The 14,428-nt window shown below is 38.7% G+C and overlaps 3 protein-coding genes across 4 annotated transcripts; all 3 read left to right on the top strand.

The window, feature by feature from the left end:
• Positions 1–388: 388 nt before the first annotated feature.
• LOC120013000 (serine/threonine-protein kinase PCRK1-like) lies at positions 389–4,833 on the top strand. Its single transcript, XM_038864593.1, has 5 exons — positions 389–726; positions 1,180–1,577; positions 2,180–2,440; positions 2,560–2,682; positions 3,807–4,833. Exons 2-5 carry the CDS (start codon positions 1,206–1,208, stop codon positions 4,320–4,322), a joined length of 1,272 nt encoding a protein of 423 aa, XP_038720521.1. The 5' UTR covers positions 389–726; positions 1,180–1,205; the 3' UTR covers positions 4,323–4,833.
• Positions 4,834–5,576: 743 nt separating this feature from the next.
• Positions 5,577–10,989, top strand: LOC120012093 (RNA polymerase sigma factor sigF, chloroplastic). Of its 2 annotated transcripts, none has more exons than XM_038863350.1 (9): positions 5,577–5,865; positions 6,223–6,359; positions 7,037–7,164; positions 7,270–7,476; positions 7,751–8,018; positions 8,123–8,353; positions 8,893–9,033; positions 9,437–9,637; positions 10,488–10,989. In XM_038863350.1, exons 1-9 carry the CDS (start codon positions 5,778–5,780, stop codon positions 10,779–10,781), a joined length of 1,695 nt encoding a protein of 564 aa, XP_038719278.1. In that variant the 5' UTR covers positions 5,577–5,777; the 3' UTR covers positions 10,782–10,989. The 2 variants fall into 2 exon arrangements, with proteins under 2 accessions (XP_038719278.1, XP_038719280.1); XM_038863352.1 differs by having other exon boundaries at positions 5,578–5,865; positions 7,270–7,464.
• Positions 10,990–11,419: 430 nt separating this feature from the next.
• Positions 11,420–13,339, top strand: LOC120012295 (subtilisin-like protease SBT3.17). Its single transcript, XM_038863645.1, has 3 exons — positions 11,420–11,682; positions 11,766–11,863; positions 13,015–13,339. The coding sequence occupies exons 1-3, from the start codon at positions 11,435–11,437 to the stop codon at positions 13,104–13,106; spliced, it is 438 nt and encodes a 145-aa protein (XP_038719573.1). The 5' UTR covers positions 11,420–11,434; the 3' UTR covers positions 13,107–13,339.
• Positions 13,340–14,428: the final 1,089 nt, after the last annotated feature.

Below are 14,428 nucleotides of genomic sequence, written 5' to 3'. Positions count from 1 at the left end.
ATTCGAGATATTTATAAGATATTACACACACGAGTATTATATTACTTATTAGTGGTTCTCAAGTCTCAACTATACCTACTTGGCTACTTTACCCGATTAGTTAATAAGAATTTTAGATTAAGAGCGTATTTTGTTAACTAAATAAAAAGAATCTGTTGGGCAATAAATAATAATTATTTTATATCGACTCGTGTCAACATTTGACTGTTATTTTAATATATTTAATCGAGCAAATAATAATTCCCTGATTATTTGCATGTTAATTAATAATATTCTCTAACTTAATCAACACGAGCAAATGAAGATAAGACCCGGTAATGGCTCCAAAAGTCTTCCCCGCGACCCTCTTGACTTTGATGATTTCATGTAATGACGCTTCTTCTTTGAAATTTCTCTTTCACACCAAAACCCAGTAATGGCTGCCTGGTTCCGACAACCAGAACGTTGATTTGTCATTATTTCTGCTTTTACTTATACGATACGACTGTGCGTGTTTTCTTTGTCTTAACTTTTTTTTTTTTGGCTGGTAAAGCTGACTTCCTGGCTCAGCTGCAGTGCTTTGAAATCGTGGAATTGGAAGTCTTTCTCTGTAGTTGGGGACTTGGGGGTATTTTGAGGGCAATAGGACTTGTGGGTTCTCTTCAAATTCCTCTCGTTCGAGTTGGGGAATCTTTTGAAGCTTGAAGATTCAGATTTTCTTCGCAAGTCCGACTGGGTTCATTGAAGGTGAGTTTCGCTAGCCAAAAAACGCAAGTCCGACTGTTGATGTGATTTTCACTTCCATTTCCATTTCTTGATGATTTTGTGGACAATTTGTTCAAATTTGTTGGCATAATTTTTTTGACTAGTGTTTAAGAAAAGCAGTATTTGGGAATTGGTGTGCTCAGAGAAAGAATTATAAAAGAAACAGAAAGAATGTAAAACATTTTGATCTGATGATGATTGATGAATGGAGAACTTCTCTTTCTTCTTCGTATTCCTTACATGGATTATGAATTCACCTTTTTGGTTAGCCAACTAAAACTGTTGAGCACATGAATCGAGTCATCATGGGTGAATTTCAGGTCATCTTGAGTGAATTTCAGGTCATCGTGATGAACCTGTACAAAATCCTGAATCATACTCAGATTCGCTGCATTGTGGCTTTCTTATTTTTTTATTTTGTATATGGAACTGCAGGAGGTTCTTTTAATTTCTTTATAGCTATGAAGTGTTTCTCATTTTACAATGGAGAAAAGAAGGATGGACAAAAGACCACAAAGTCAGTCTCCCAGAATTCAACATCCACTTTTGGAGAAATGGGGAGATATGAGTCTGATCTAAACTTTCAAAATGTCTCTGCTGAAGGAACAGAATCCATAGGGCGCCCGTCTTTTCCTAGTATGTCTCACAGACCCAGCAATCTCAAAGATTTCACAGTTTCAGAGCTGAAGTCAGCAACTAAGAACTTCAGCCGCTCTGCTATGATAGGCGAAGGTGGGTTTGGTTGTGTCTTTAGGGGCTTAATCAAGAGTCCTGAGGAACCAACCGGAAAGCTTGAGGTTGCTGTAAAACAGCTTAGTAAAAGGGGATTGCAGGTAAGGCTTTGTATGTGCGTTGATATCCAAGTATTTCTGTTGCAATCACTTAGGTGCAATTATTTATGTGCTGGGAACTTTCAAACTAGTACAAATATATAATTATCAAAGGAGAAAACTTTAGTAAAATTATGTTTCCAATACTCAAGGGATGTTCTTGCATACAATGGAACTAGTTCACATCCAACTTCCCCGGCTTTGGATGCAGTGTTAACTCATACCACTCCCTTACAGGCATTTGAAGGTTTGACGGCCAATGCTAATTTAATATAAATTTAAACCCACACAATGTCATTGTTGTAATTTGATATTTAAGCATATGGATGGAATCCATCTCGTAGTTCTCACAGCTTTTCTATTAGATATCAATTTTTACTGGACTTGTGGTCCTATTACGCTGAGGTCTCCATGTGATGATATGCATTTAGATATCCATTTCTGGAACCAGCTTAGAGAGCTTCAAAAAGTGGTTGCTTTGAGTACCTGCGCATCATGTGGATTAACTTTGTTGACGAATATGATGCTCCATCTAGCTGGCTATGTAGCGATCCCCCCCTCCCCCACCCTCCCCCATGTTTTGCATCCTAACTCTATGTTGGCAGGGTCACAAAGAATGGATCACAGAGGTAAATGTCCTTGGGGTTGTTGAGCATCCTAACCTTGTCAAGTTAATAGGCTACTGTGCTGATGATGATGAAAGAGGAATTCAGCGGCTTTTAATATATGAATACATGCCAAATGGAAGTGTGGAGCACCATTTATCCTCTCGGTCGGAGACTCTTCTTCCATGGGCCACGAGATTGAGAATAGCCCAAGATGCTGCTCGTGGCTTGACATACCTACATGAAGGAATGGACTTTCAGGTATTTTTCATGGCTTATCATCGATTTCTTTCTAGTTTGGCTGTCATGTCCCCTAACCCTTTATTCTTAATACATGAAAGTGAATTCGTTCGTTTTACGTTCTTTATATTCGTTTGCAGATCATTTTCAGAGACTTCAAGTCTTCAAACATTCTTCTGGATGAGCAGTGGAATGCAAAACTATCAGATTTTGGACTGGCAAGGTTGGGCCCATCTGATGGATTATCCCATGTCTCAACAGCGGTATGCCATACTGAATTTTCTGTTTTATTTTATTCCTTTAATCATTGCCTATTATACGCACGCAAATGACAAACAAGACTAACACTAATCTAACCCATGTACAAATCCTTAAGTAAGTATCCCTTATCCACACATTAGTTGCTGCTATCCTGGTGTGCTTAAAAGAGTTGCATTTATGGGATGCTTAATGTCATATTGTCATTAGTTGTTCTAATGTTGTCCGTTTATTGATTTTCGGACCTATCAATCTTGCTTATGATCGTCTCCATGCCACACAAGGATACATGAAATCAGGTGCTTGTTGATGATGCAATTATTTTTTTGTTTGTTGTGAATTTGCCTGTGATTCTTTCGCTGAAATCAGTAGATGAAAGAAAAAAATGAAATAGGGTGTTTATAGATGTCAGGGAACTATATTGTTGATACTCTATCCCTAAGCTTGTCATTCGAAATGCGCAGCAAGTTTAGGCCTATTAGTCTTTATCAGTTTATTGGCTGTGCTATTAGGCATCACTTTCTTGGTCATGGGACACAACTATGGGGTATATGATATACCTTGTTGTGTCTCACATTGGAACAGCATCATATGCAAAACCTCCATCTTCACCATCTCAACAGGAGTACATAAATGTTAATCAAAATTATTATTCCCCTTTGCTTCAGCTTAACCTTTATCGTATGTGTATAAAATGGCTAGTCTTAAAACTTTGTTTAACCTATACCGTTATACTTCGCTGCTGTGGCAGGTTCGAGGACTGTACAACTGCACCAGATAATTGTACTTGGGAATATGAAAACTTGAATTCTGATATATGTTTCAATGATTGGAATAATTCTTATATGACTTGATCAACATAATGAATTATTCATTTCAAACGCCATTTGGGTTCAGGCGCATTGCACGTTTCACCCATGTTTCGACAGGTTAAAACATATTAGGTTTGAAAGAAATGGAGTCACCACCGATCCTGATATTAGGAAGTGATTGGTCACCACATTTAAAAAGTTTGGTCTACAAAAACCGAAGTTGGTTTTGGGAGCTCAAATGTCCAAATTTCAAATACCAGCCTGGAAATTTTGACGATCTATTTATTAATTTTTAATCATATAATTGTAATTCTCAGGTTGTAGGAACTGCGGGATATGCAGCTCCTGAATACATGCAAACTGGACGACTGACATACAGTAGTGATGTTTGGAGCTATGGAGTCTTTCTTTACGAACTCATCACTGGTAGACGCCCTGTTGATCGAAACCGTCCTAAGAGTGAGCAGAAACTGTTGGAATGGATAAAGCCCTATCTATCGGATGTGAAGCAATTCAGGCATATAGTGGACCCAAGGCTTCAAGGTAAATACCCCCTCAAGTCAGCTCAAAGGCTTGCAACTATAGCCAACCGATGCTTAGTGAAAAACCGGAAGGCACGCCCAAAGATGAGTGAGGTGTTGCAAATGGTGGATAGGATTGTGGAGCGATCAACAGAAATAGGGAGCCGTGAATCACCTTTGAAGAGTTTGGATTCATTGAACAGTTCCAAGGAAACAACAAGAGAAAATAAGAGAAGGATTATGGATTTGAAAACTGGAGAAAACAGTTGGTGGCCTTGGATGTGGACACCAAAGTTGCTGAGGACACGCTGACTGCTATAATTTTGTGCAAAGTTCGGCGCAATATGTTTCTTGGTGATTGGATAAAACAGTCTTGAAAGACTTCCATAAAACTGACTGTTGCCGCGTCTGAATTCTTACTAAATAGTTGCTGTATGAATGACCCCCCAACACCTTATGTTTTTTCATCTACTGCCACCCTTTTTTTATGTCATCTACTGCTACTTCCATCTATTTTATGCTGTGAAAAAGTATACAGGAGACACTGAAAAGTCTGCGTTGGGAGAGATTATGTAATTCGTGAAAAGTGTTCAGTCTTGAAGATCATAGCAGAGTGGCTAGTTGCATCTTAAACTGAAGATAGTTGAATGTGTTGTTGTAGAAGCCCAGGTGGAAGTACTTACAAGTTGTTAGCAGAATCATCTGTATTTTAGCTCTGTATGTTAAAAAAGTGTGTTGTAAACATCTTTACCCAATGAAAAGACTGTTCTTGAGCAGCACTTGCTGTTGAAGCTCTTAGATCAAAATTTGATGATTATCAGAACACACACATTTGTACTTCCTTTCATTATCTGTTGTCTACTGATGAACTGCGTGTATGTATCATGACTACAAACACACACACATATTGGCCTATGCATGTTTTTCTTCTAGAAAACAAAGAACTTCTAGTGGCACTGATTGTTGTGACTACCTTGTAGGTTTTAAATTATCATTGTCCTTCCTATAACATTCTCTTAGTACTAATTGCTGTTTAACATCTTCATTTCGCTACCATGTTTCTTTTACCTTTGAAGTACATGATATTTCGACTCACCAAATACATCTTTTGTTTTTTGTGTGATACAAGTAGTCATCGCTCCCTATGTGGTATTTGTTTCCCCAACTAAACCTCGATTTACATTCTTAAGTAAGATTAAATAGCGACAAGAATCAAGCCAAGATCTTAGTCATCGGAACGCACCCAAAGAGATGAATTCTTACTAAGAATAATGCTTTAGAGTTGAGACCCCCAAACCTCAATTTTACCCCAATCAATGAGAAGTTTTAGATGTTTAGTGGATCTTATATATGTGTTTATAATCAATGATAAAATGTGAGGGATCTTTAGTAGTGGCAAACTATATCCAAATGATTGAATTTGTCTGACCCGGTTACTTTTCTTCCTAAATAGTTGCTGACTTGCTGTAACACAGAAAGTTCGGCCCACATAATATGGGCCAGGGCCTTCTTGAGGACATCCACGAACGCTGATCCTTACTAAGCCCAACCTGATCCTTTTGAAACAAACGGGTTGCAATTTTGAGGCTTGAAATCGCCTCCGCTCTAAAGCTGTGCTTAGATTTTTCTTCTCTGCTTCTTTATCTGCACAAATGCATGAATCTATCAGTAGATTGAACTGTCCCGAAGCAGGATCATTATTTCCTTTCCCTAACGAGTGTACCGAGTGACAAACTATATTTACCATTGTGACTTACAATTCCATCAATGGAAGTCGGCAGGAACTTGCTCTCTTCGCCTCCGTCATTCCCTGCGAAAGCCCACCTCAAAAATTCTCTATCCTCTTCTTCCTCAGGTATGGTTGAACTTATGTTGACAATCGAACTTCTGTTTGCATTCATTGTCTTTTAGTTGTATGAAGTAAATATTTTCATCAGTGAAAGTTTCTTCACTATGAATCGTGCACGGTAGGTGTTTGATGTTTTTCCGTTGATTGTAAGTGCCGTAGCTTTGTGTGGTTGAGGTGGTATGAAATTTGCTAAATGGGTATGTAACCAAGAGGTATCTTATATAAGCACTTGGTTTTGTGACTATTTCTAATTAATTCAGGCTCTAGAATGAAAATCTGGTTCATTGTTTCATTTTTAATCGGAAATTTCGATTCTTTTTTATAAAACTAATTGAATACACGTTGTTGCTCATTTCTTGGCAGTTTTGATGCTTCATGATCAAGCAGCTCCTGCTATTACTTCAATTGTTCGACATTTGCCTACCTCAGTTCTAGTACAAGAGCAACGGGATGACTATAAGCCTCCGTTGAACATGTTTAAGGATGAAAAAATCGTCCAGGTTAGACTTCTATTGTAGATAAGACACTGCACAAAGGGCTTTTAGTGTACTAATAAAATAGTTAACTTACAATCTACCCATCAATTTAAGCATTTGGAATAGCAGATGATTCCGTAACGTTTGTCCTGAGTTTTGAAAGTCAACAACATCATTTAAAAATTATGGTCAGGTGTTGGGAGGTGTTAGATTCTAAACTATGGAATAGATAATGTTTATACATGTGTTGAAGCTGTTAAAGGAAGGTCCAGGGTTTGAAACTATGACACCCCAACCAAAATAAATTGTTGTGTACTTTAAAATTAAATTATGCGCTGTTGTGCTTCCAAAGTCAAGCGTAAGAATGATCACCATCTAATCAACTTAAGCTTTTAAGAAATTTATGGTGTTTGTAAATGGTAAGTGAAGGATGTTTTCCTTTTATGTATTGGACAACATTTTCAGCTTGATGTTTCTTTGTTAGCTCTATTTCTTCCAAATTATTCTTCACACTGCAATTACCTTGTATGGGCCACCATTGTCCGTTACTCTTGTCCACGAACAAGCAGGTCTTCATGCGTCTCACCTTTTTTTTTTTCATGTAGTACTAGTCCTTTCTTTTCTTTCTTTATCTGGATTTTTTTAATTTAGTTTATAATCCATCTTTTGTCCACGATGTCCATGTCATTCTATTATCATAGGCAACCTTGGACGGGAGGCAGATAGAGACCAGGGCATCAATCAATGAAGAGAAAAACACAGACAACTTGGATCAATTGGTGCAGGACTTTGAACGCCAGTTGCTTCATTGGCCTGCTTTGTGGAGCTTGTGAGATCAATCGAACTCTTTTTCTGGTTGCTAAACTTGATTTCTAGCTGCTAGCATTCTTCTTCTGAAATGTAGACTTACATGCAATTTAACTTTCTGGTGAAGATTGACACCTTCGCGAATAGGGGAATGCTCATCATCATCCTTGACTAAGCAGCTAATTACAACTGATACCGACAAGCTTATGCATGTTGAACCACATGATGTTGTTTCTCTTGCTAAGGAAGCCTTGTCAGCCTCAATGGAAGCAGCCTTGTTAGCTAGCAACCCCACCGATCTTGGCAACTCACTTTCTACTTGGTTTGCTTCTGTGTTAGCTGTCCTCCCTCCTTGCTATTTGGTGTCTAATTTACTGTTTATATGTTTTGAGGGCCAACATGTGGCCCAGTGGTAGAGTTGCAAGGGTGCATCCTAGAGGTCACAAGTTCAAATGAACCTGTAAAACCTCCCCACATATTATGTGGGGGTAAGATATGCGTACATCATGTCTATCCCCGATCCCGTCCACTACGGGAGCCTTGCCTTGTGCATGGAAGTTGTTTACCTTTACCTATGTTTTGAGGGCTGATATTTAAAACTTTTGCAGCTTGGAGTATGAATGTTTGCCGGACATGTCACCTGAGAAAGAGAAAACTGTGAGGTCAACAAGACGCTTAGAGAGGCAAAATAAGAGGAGACGGGTGCGAAAACCAACAGATATTGCTTATGAGACTTACAGTAGTAGAAATGTTGAGGTAAAAAGAAAGACAAGAGATGGATTTTCTCAGGATCCCCTTCGGTTCTTCTTGTGGAATCCTGAGACAAAGCAACTGTTGACCGCTGAACAGGAGTCTGATTTGGTTGGTAAAGTACAGGTGTGTTCAAGAATCCTGTCTGTTCAAAATGTAGAGGATAAAGTGCAGGATATGCTTAGTTTGTGAAGGGTCTTATTCTTTCTTCACTTGATAAAATGTAACAGGATTTATTGATATTAGAGGGCGTGAAGAGTAGGCTTCGGAATCAGTTTGACCGTGAACCAACTTTGGTTGAATGGGCTGAAGCTGTTGGGATTAGTTGTTCGGACTTGCAGTCACAACTTCGCTCTGGCAATAAAAGCAAGGATAAGCTTATTTATGCAAATTTACGTCTGGTGGTTCACATTGCCAAACAATATCAGGGCCGTGGTCTCAGCCTACAGGACTTACTGCAGGTATATCTCTGGCTTAATGATCAACAACCTCTCCACATATTATGTGGCAACATGCTCTCAACCCCGCCCACTGCAGGAGCCTTGTGCACGGGAATTGTTTACCTTTTTTAAAGTACCCGACAGCTTGAAAAAATGTGAAAATTGCTTCGTTAAGAATGCTTAAGATGTTATTTTCTGTATTTTTTTCCCCATGCTGTGCTAAATGGATTGTGGCCATCTAGCTGTGTCTTCTGCGTGGGGGTTATCCTATGAGCTTCAGATCTTGTTGTCTTGTTGATTAAACGAGATTATATGCTTTCAATCTTTAATGCCTAAACTAAACTAAAGTACATTGATGGTAGTATAACGGTCAATATGCGTAAGAAGATAAATGAAAGCTCAGATTATTGTTTGGATATTGAATTAAAAGGACGTTGTTTGTTCAATTCTGCGGCATTTACGTAGACTATTATTTCTAGAATTATGGCTGGATGAGGGTGACTAATTGTAGTCATTTTAATGCCTATATATTTTCCAATTTTGGAACTGTATTGTTGCAGGAAGGAAGTATGGGTCTTATGAAGAGTGTAGAGAAATTCAAACCCCTAGGTGGGTGCCGTTTTTCCAGTTATGCCTACTGGTGGATAAGACAGACAACTAAAAAGGCTATTTATCAGCATTCCAGGACAATTCGCTTACCAGTAATGACAATCATCTTCTTCTAATTTCTTGTTTCAATTCATACTGTATGCTTATGGCTTCTTCTTGTCCTGGTGGACAACTTTTTCTCTTGCTATTTTATACCACCATGGGAAGATCATATCTGTATAAGATGACTCTGAATACTCTTATTATGGACTCAAATCAAGTAGACTTATTTAATGGAAAACTCTTTGTATCCCTAACAATTTCTTCGCCATAACGGTATTACGTTATCTAATTATATTAAATTGCGTTATTACATTGTGTAATTACATTATTACATTGTCTAGTTACTTTGACTTTCGTTATTACATTCTCTAATTATATGTTATGGCTGATTATGGCTGAATTTATTAGGGATACGTAGCGTTGCCGTTATTTAATTTATCATATTATATACAGGAGAGCATATATGCCCTCCTGGGCAAGGTAATGGAAGCAAAGAGATCATATGCTAGAGAAGGAAATTATGGCCCAAGCAAAGAAGAAATTGCGCGGCATGTTGGAATCACAGTAGATAAGTTGGACAAGTTGTTAGTTAGCACACGGAAGCCAATGTCGTTGCAAAAACCTATATGGGCAGACCAAGATACTACTTTTCAGGTAATTTCTTTTTATCTTGATTTCCATGATTCCATCTTCATTAAAGTCGTTGGGGAGAGAGAGAAGGGAAGTGAAACCCATCCCATTGTCTAACTGCTGACCTATGAGTGTCATGAACTGTACTACTAATGTGTTCTCAAAGTGGGAGTTGGATGGCTTGAATCAACTATCAAGGCATTTGATTACCTTGCTGCAGAGAAGATGCAGAATTAAATTTAATTTTTTTTTGGTGTGTTCTGCATAATGTTTTTATTGCTGGAAGCTATGGCTATGGTTTCATTGCAGGACTAGTTTGAAACAACTGATAATAAACATAGCAAATTCTTGTCTTTTGCCTTACCTGATTAATAAAACTGATTGACATAATCTATCTCTGCTGCTGCTGCCAGCAAATTGCAATACTACTGTTGAACAACTCACATAACATAGCTATAAACCTATACTTCTAATGATAAATATGTATGGACTCAAATAAGCCTCATTGTCATACAACTAGTTGGGCAAAACGTCAAAGCAGTGGTTAGACGAAATCAATCTGTTCTGTGCTGTCTTGGCAGGAGATAGTCAAATTAGTGTTATATTGTTTGCTATTGATATTTTTAATTCTTCACCTGGATCCAAGTTAAGAGAGTTTTTTCTGGGTGTCCGTTATATCATGGAATCGTTGTGATTGTAATTACTGATTCAGCTGATTAACTACGTTTCGTGTTGTTAGAATTCAAATTTGGAATAGGGTATGCTTTGCTGGATCCTTATACGTATTATCTACCATATAGGTTCATTGCTGTAATTTAACTGCTTTTCCTCTAATATAATTTTGTAGCATTGACTGTTACTTTTATGCTTGCAGGAGGTCACTGCTGACATGTCTATTGAAACACCAGAAACAAGTGTGGCAAAGAAGCTCATGAGACAGCATGTGCGCCACCTACTACGCGTTCTCAACCCAAGAGAGAGACGAATCATCAGGCTAAGATTTGGTATCGATGAGGGGGAGCGGAAAACTTTGTCCGAAATAGGTACCATGTATGGACTATGTAAGGAGAGGGTTCGTCAGGTGGAGAGCAGAGCATTGTCCAAGCTCAAGAAGTGTCTTAGTAGTGAAGGACTTGAGGCTTATGTAGATTTACTTGCACAGATGTAAAGAAACGCCATTCTGCTGTTTGTTTAACTGCTGCTTTAGGGTATCTATGGTCCTTCCAACAGAATATGCAGTCGCTTTTCCGCGACAGTTTACGTATCTGTATGTATTGATAAGCTGAATCTTAAGTACTTTTGCTAGGTGTAATTACATTCTAAATATGTCAAATTGTTCAATTTGTTCAATGTGAATGGTGTATAGAAACAATGAATACAACAAACATGTCAACAGCAATCTGATTCTCAAAAGAGTACTTCCCTAGTGGCGCCAGATTACACTGTTTTTGTTTTTGCTCTTTTTGTACGAGCGAATCCACCAAAAGCATAGTCTCGTGCACGGATTTCAGTCCATTGGTACAACCACAGGCCACGGATCATATGCATGTGTACGGAGAGGTTCAAACAATTAACTTAATCATATGAATCAAAAGGATAAGATATATAATCATCCTTAAGTCAAAATATTTAAAATAAAATAAAATGACTAATAAATTAATAAGACAATCGTAATTAGTGAAGCAAATAATACATTCCCTCGAAGATTAATAGAAAGACGGGAATAGCCCTGCAGGACAAGCCTGCCAACGTGTAGGATCGTTAGATCACGAAACAACACGTGTACGGGTAGGACTTAACGTCTGGTTTGAAATTAAATCGATGGAAGACGACCATTACGTCGTCCTCGCAGAATCTAGGTATAAATCGGAGCCAGAGAATATCGAATCGCCGATGAGGTTGACTCTATCGTTGTATTTCACACTCTTGGTATTGTCGTTGGTATCAATTCACATGGCGGAGGCAGCATCATTACCTGAATCGAAAGTCCACATCGTTTACACTGAGCAGCCCAAGGATGAGGAGTCTGAGGCCTACCACATCCGAACCCTCTCCTCCGTCGTCGGAAGGTGCGTCTCTTTCTCTGTGTTCTTATTTTTAGGGTTTGATCATGCGTAGTTTGTGTTGATATGGTTGAATTTGGTGTGTTCAGCGAGGAGGCTGCGAAGGAGGCTCTGGTGTACAGTTACAAGACTGCTGTCAGCGGCTTCTCAGCCAAGCTCACCCCGGAACAGGTTACTGAGATGCAAAGTAAGTATCATTTTCAATTTCAGTTTTCTTCATTTTATTTTGGGGTTTGTGTTTCAATTGAGGTATCTCCTGAAGCGCATGGGATGGCAATTTTAGTGTATTTTCATTTTCAATTTTGAAATCTAGATACATGATTTGTTGCTGCAAAAATTCGATGGACTAGAAGCTTAGTGGTATGATCTGCTTTGGACTAGTTTAATGCTGGCTGAATAATGAGCGAATTGACCTGTTACAGTTTGTTTGATTACTTGATTGCCTCAGTTGTTGCGGCCTCCTTTTGGTTTTTCACACCCTTGTGGGCTTCCTGGTTGAAATTGATGGCTTTAATTTTAGGAATTGGTAGTTTGTTAACATTCATAGGAGTTTGAAGTGAGTCTTTATGTGTAATGCTAATGAATGTCACAAATTCTGTTCAATGTGGGGGCTTTTATCATTATGGTGGTGCTCCTCTCCTTGGTACGTTTGATAGAAACTGCAGTGCCCTGTATTTATTTTCGACATCCTTGTTTGAAAATTTTGAGTGGGTTTTGTTTGTAAAGAACTTTCAGCATGAAGAGCAATGCTTTTTTGTGCTGAACCATCTTATGGTCTATTGTCCCCTATCAGGACGTTGCTGATTTTTTTACCTATGCTGATTTTTTATTTTTTTCTCTCTTTTGAATTGTGGGTTTTTGAATGCTGTATGACAGTATGACACACTGAAAGAGAATGATGGGAGTTAGGAACTTAGGATGGCATAACTGGTGCTGAAATTTACAATAGATACTCACGAGAAGATCCAATGCCATAGTATAGAATCTATAGACTGCTTTTAGTTCCAGCCTTTGTGTTCTCTGAAGTTCTGTGATATGGGAAAGCATGTTCCTTTCAAAAGGGGCAACTTTTTAGAAGTTAAAAAGAATGTTCTTAGGTCATTTATTTAGCTCTTCTTTTGGAGTATGACACATTTTTGGTTTTCTAACTCTACTCTGGATCTAGTCTTTTCTAAAGCTATTCGTGATCATGGCATATGGTTCTCGTTTGAAATTTAGAATTTGTGGGTTTTCTAGTGATATTATGGAACAACATGATGTTGGTATTAGTTTGCTGTTTGTACTCTTGAGATTTTTGCTTTCTGGCTGAGCTCACTGTCTATTTAATTTCTATGGCAGAACAACCGGGTGTTCTTCAGGTTGTCCAAAGCAGGTCTCTGCACCTGCATTCTGGACCTGGGATGCGTTCTGGACCTGCAATTCGACACTGATGCTGTTACCTATTGTAAGTATTAGTCTATAGAAAGACAACTCTTTATCAAGTTGGTTGTTGTGCCCTTCTCTATAAAACAGTTTGGCTTGTGTAATGGAGGCCCCAGTGTGTATGTGCTCTAATAATGTTTCATATTCGTAGTACATAGGAAGACTGTTTATGAGTTGTCAGCTGTGTTTAAACAAATTGTGAATTCTGGATATGTGGGTTGTTACAAGTGAAATGACGGTAGAAAAACCCTAAGGTCTTATTTGGTATTACATCCAAAAATTATGAGAAAAAAAAAAACAAAAACAGTAAATATAAAACAAAAAATGAAAACATAAATTTGACAATTTGTTTGGTTGCGTACTTAAAACAGAAATGAAAACATAAATTTGATTCAAGATGAAAATGTTATGCGAGATATGAAGTTCTGCTCTTAGATTCAAAGAAATAGGAGGTGCTCTTGATTCAAATATGAGTAGGGGTCACCAAATGGTCCGCGGGTCGAGGCCCAGCCTGAGCTCATGGGCAAAGGCCTGGCTCAAGCCAAAAAAGACTTCAAGCCTAGGTAGTCTGAAAATGCTTATGGGTGGGTCAAACGAACCCGAAGCCCGACTGCAAACCCGAAGCCCAAACAATGACCTAGGCCTGAAACTTAGCCCAGGCTAGACCTGGGCCCGAAGCTTGGACCAGGCTTGACCCCGGCCCATGTTCTGGCTTGGCCCAAGGTCATGCTCGAACCAACCCAGGCTCGAACCAAAGCCTGACTTGGCCCAGGTCCGAAGCCCATCTCATAAACCCAATTTATCTTAGCCCAAGCAGCGCTTGGGATGTCATTTTTGTCCCAGGCCTGGCTCGAAGCCCGAATAGTCAATCCGGGCTTGGGCCCTAAATCTCTTGTCGACCCAATGTCGAGGCGTAGATATGAGGCCTAGAATGGGAAAAATGAGAGAAAATGGTCAGCATGCATTTGTTGCAAGAGAGAAAGAGAGTCGTCATGCGGTGTTTTGAAAACTTTTTTGTTCCTATTTTTAAAATTTTGGAAAACATGTTTTGTAGGTTTTCATAAAACCAAAACAAACACAAATTTTTTTATTTTTTTAAAACCAAAACTAAAAAACTAAAAACAACATTGACACCAAACAAGGCCCTCTCATGGCTCTCGTTCACTTGCTTCATCTGTACTTTCTTGGCTGCCCCATTTGTGCCAATCATCCGCGACGATCTCAACCTAACAAAGCGCTACATAGGCAATGCAGGCATGACTTCACCCGTCATAAACTCAGCCCGCCATTGTCATTTGACTTACTTTGTTAGTTTGTTGTATTTGAGACT

Source organism: Tripterygium wilfordii, chromosome 13 (genome assembly GCF_013401445.1).
Source record: "Tripterygium wilfordii isolate XIE 37 chromosome 13, ASM1340144v1, whole genome shotgun sequence".
Classification (NCBI taxonomy): Eukaryota; Viridiplantae; Streptophyta; class Magnoliopsida; order Celastrales; family Celastraceae; genus Tripterygium; species Tripterygium wilfordii.
The sequence above is the reverse complement of the archived record's forward strand: the minus strand, read 5'-3'. Positions and strand labels throughout refer to the sequence as shown.

Bases quoted from the DNA above. Each gene is read 5' to 3' on its own strand.
- LOC120013000 (XM_038864593.1), top strand. From the start codon at position 1,206: ATGAAGTGTTTCTCATTTTACAATGGAGAAAAGAAGGATGGACAAAAG. The intron at 2,441-2,559 runs GTATTTTTCATG...ATTCGTTTGCAG, and splicing joins ATGAAGGAATGGACTTTCAG to ATCATTTTCAGAGACTTCAA. The intron at 2,683-3,806 runs GTATGCCATACT...TGTAATTCTCAG, and splicing joins TATCCCATGTCTCAACAGCG to GTTGTAGGAACTGCGGGATA.
- LOC120012093 (XM_038863350.1), top strand. From the start codon at position 5,778: ATGGAAGTCGGCAGGAACTTGCTCTCTTCGCCTCCGTCATTCCCTGCG. The intron at 5,866-6,222 runs GTATGGTTGAAC...ATTTCTTGGCAG, and splicing joins TCTATCCTCTTCTTCCTCAG to TTTTGATGCTTCATGATCAA. The intron at 9,638-10,487 runs GTAATTTCTTTT...TTATGCTTGCAG, and splicing joins ACCAAGATACTACTTTTCAG to GAGGTCACTGCTGACATGTC.
- LOC120012295 (XM_038863645.1), top strand. From the start codon at position 11,435: ATGGAAGACGACCATTACGTCGTCCTCGCAGAATCTAGGTATAAATCG. The intron at 11,683-11,765 runs GTGCGTCTCTTT...TGGTGTGTTCAG, and splicing joins CTCTCCTCCGTCGTCGGAAG to CGAGGAGGCTGCGAAGGAGG. The intron at 11,864-13,014 runs GTAAGTATCATT...TTTCTATGGCAG, and splicing joins ACAGGTTACTGAGATGCAAA to AACAACCGGGTGTTCTTCAG.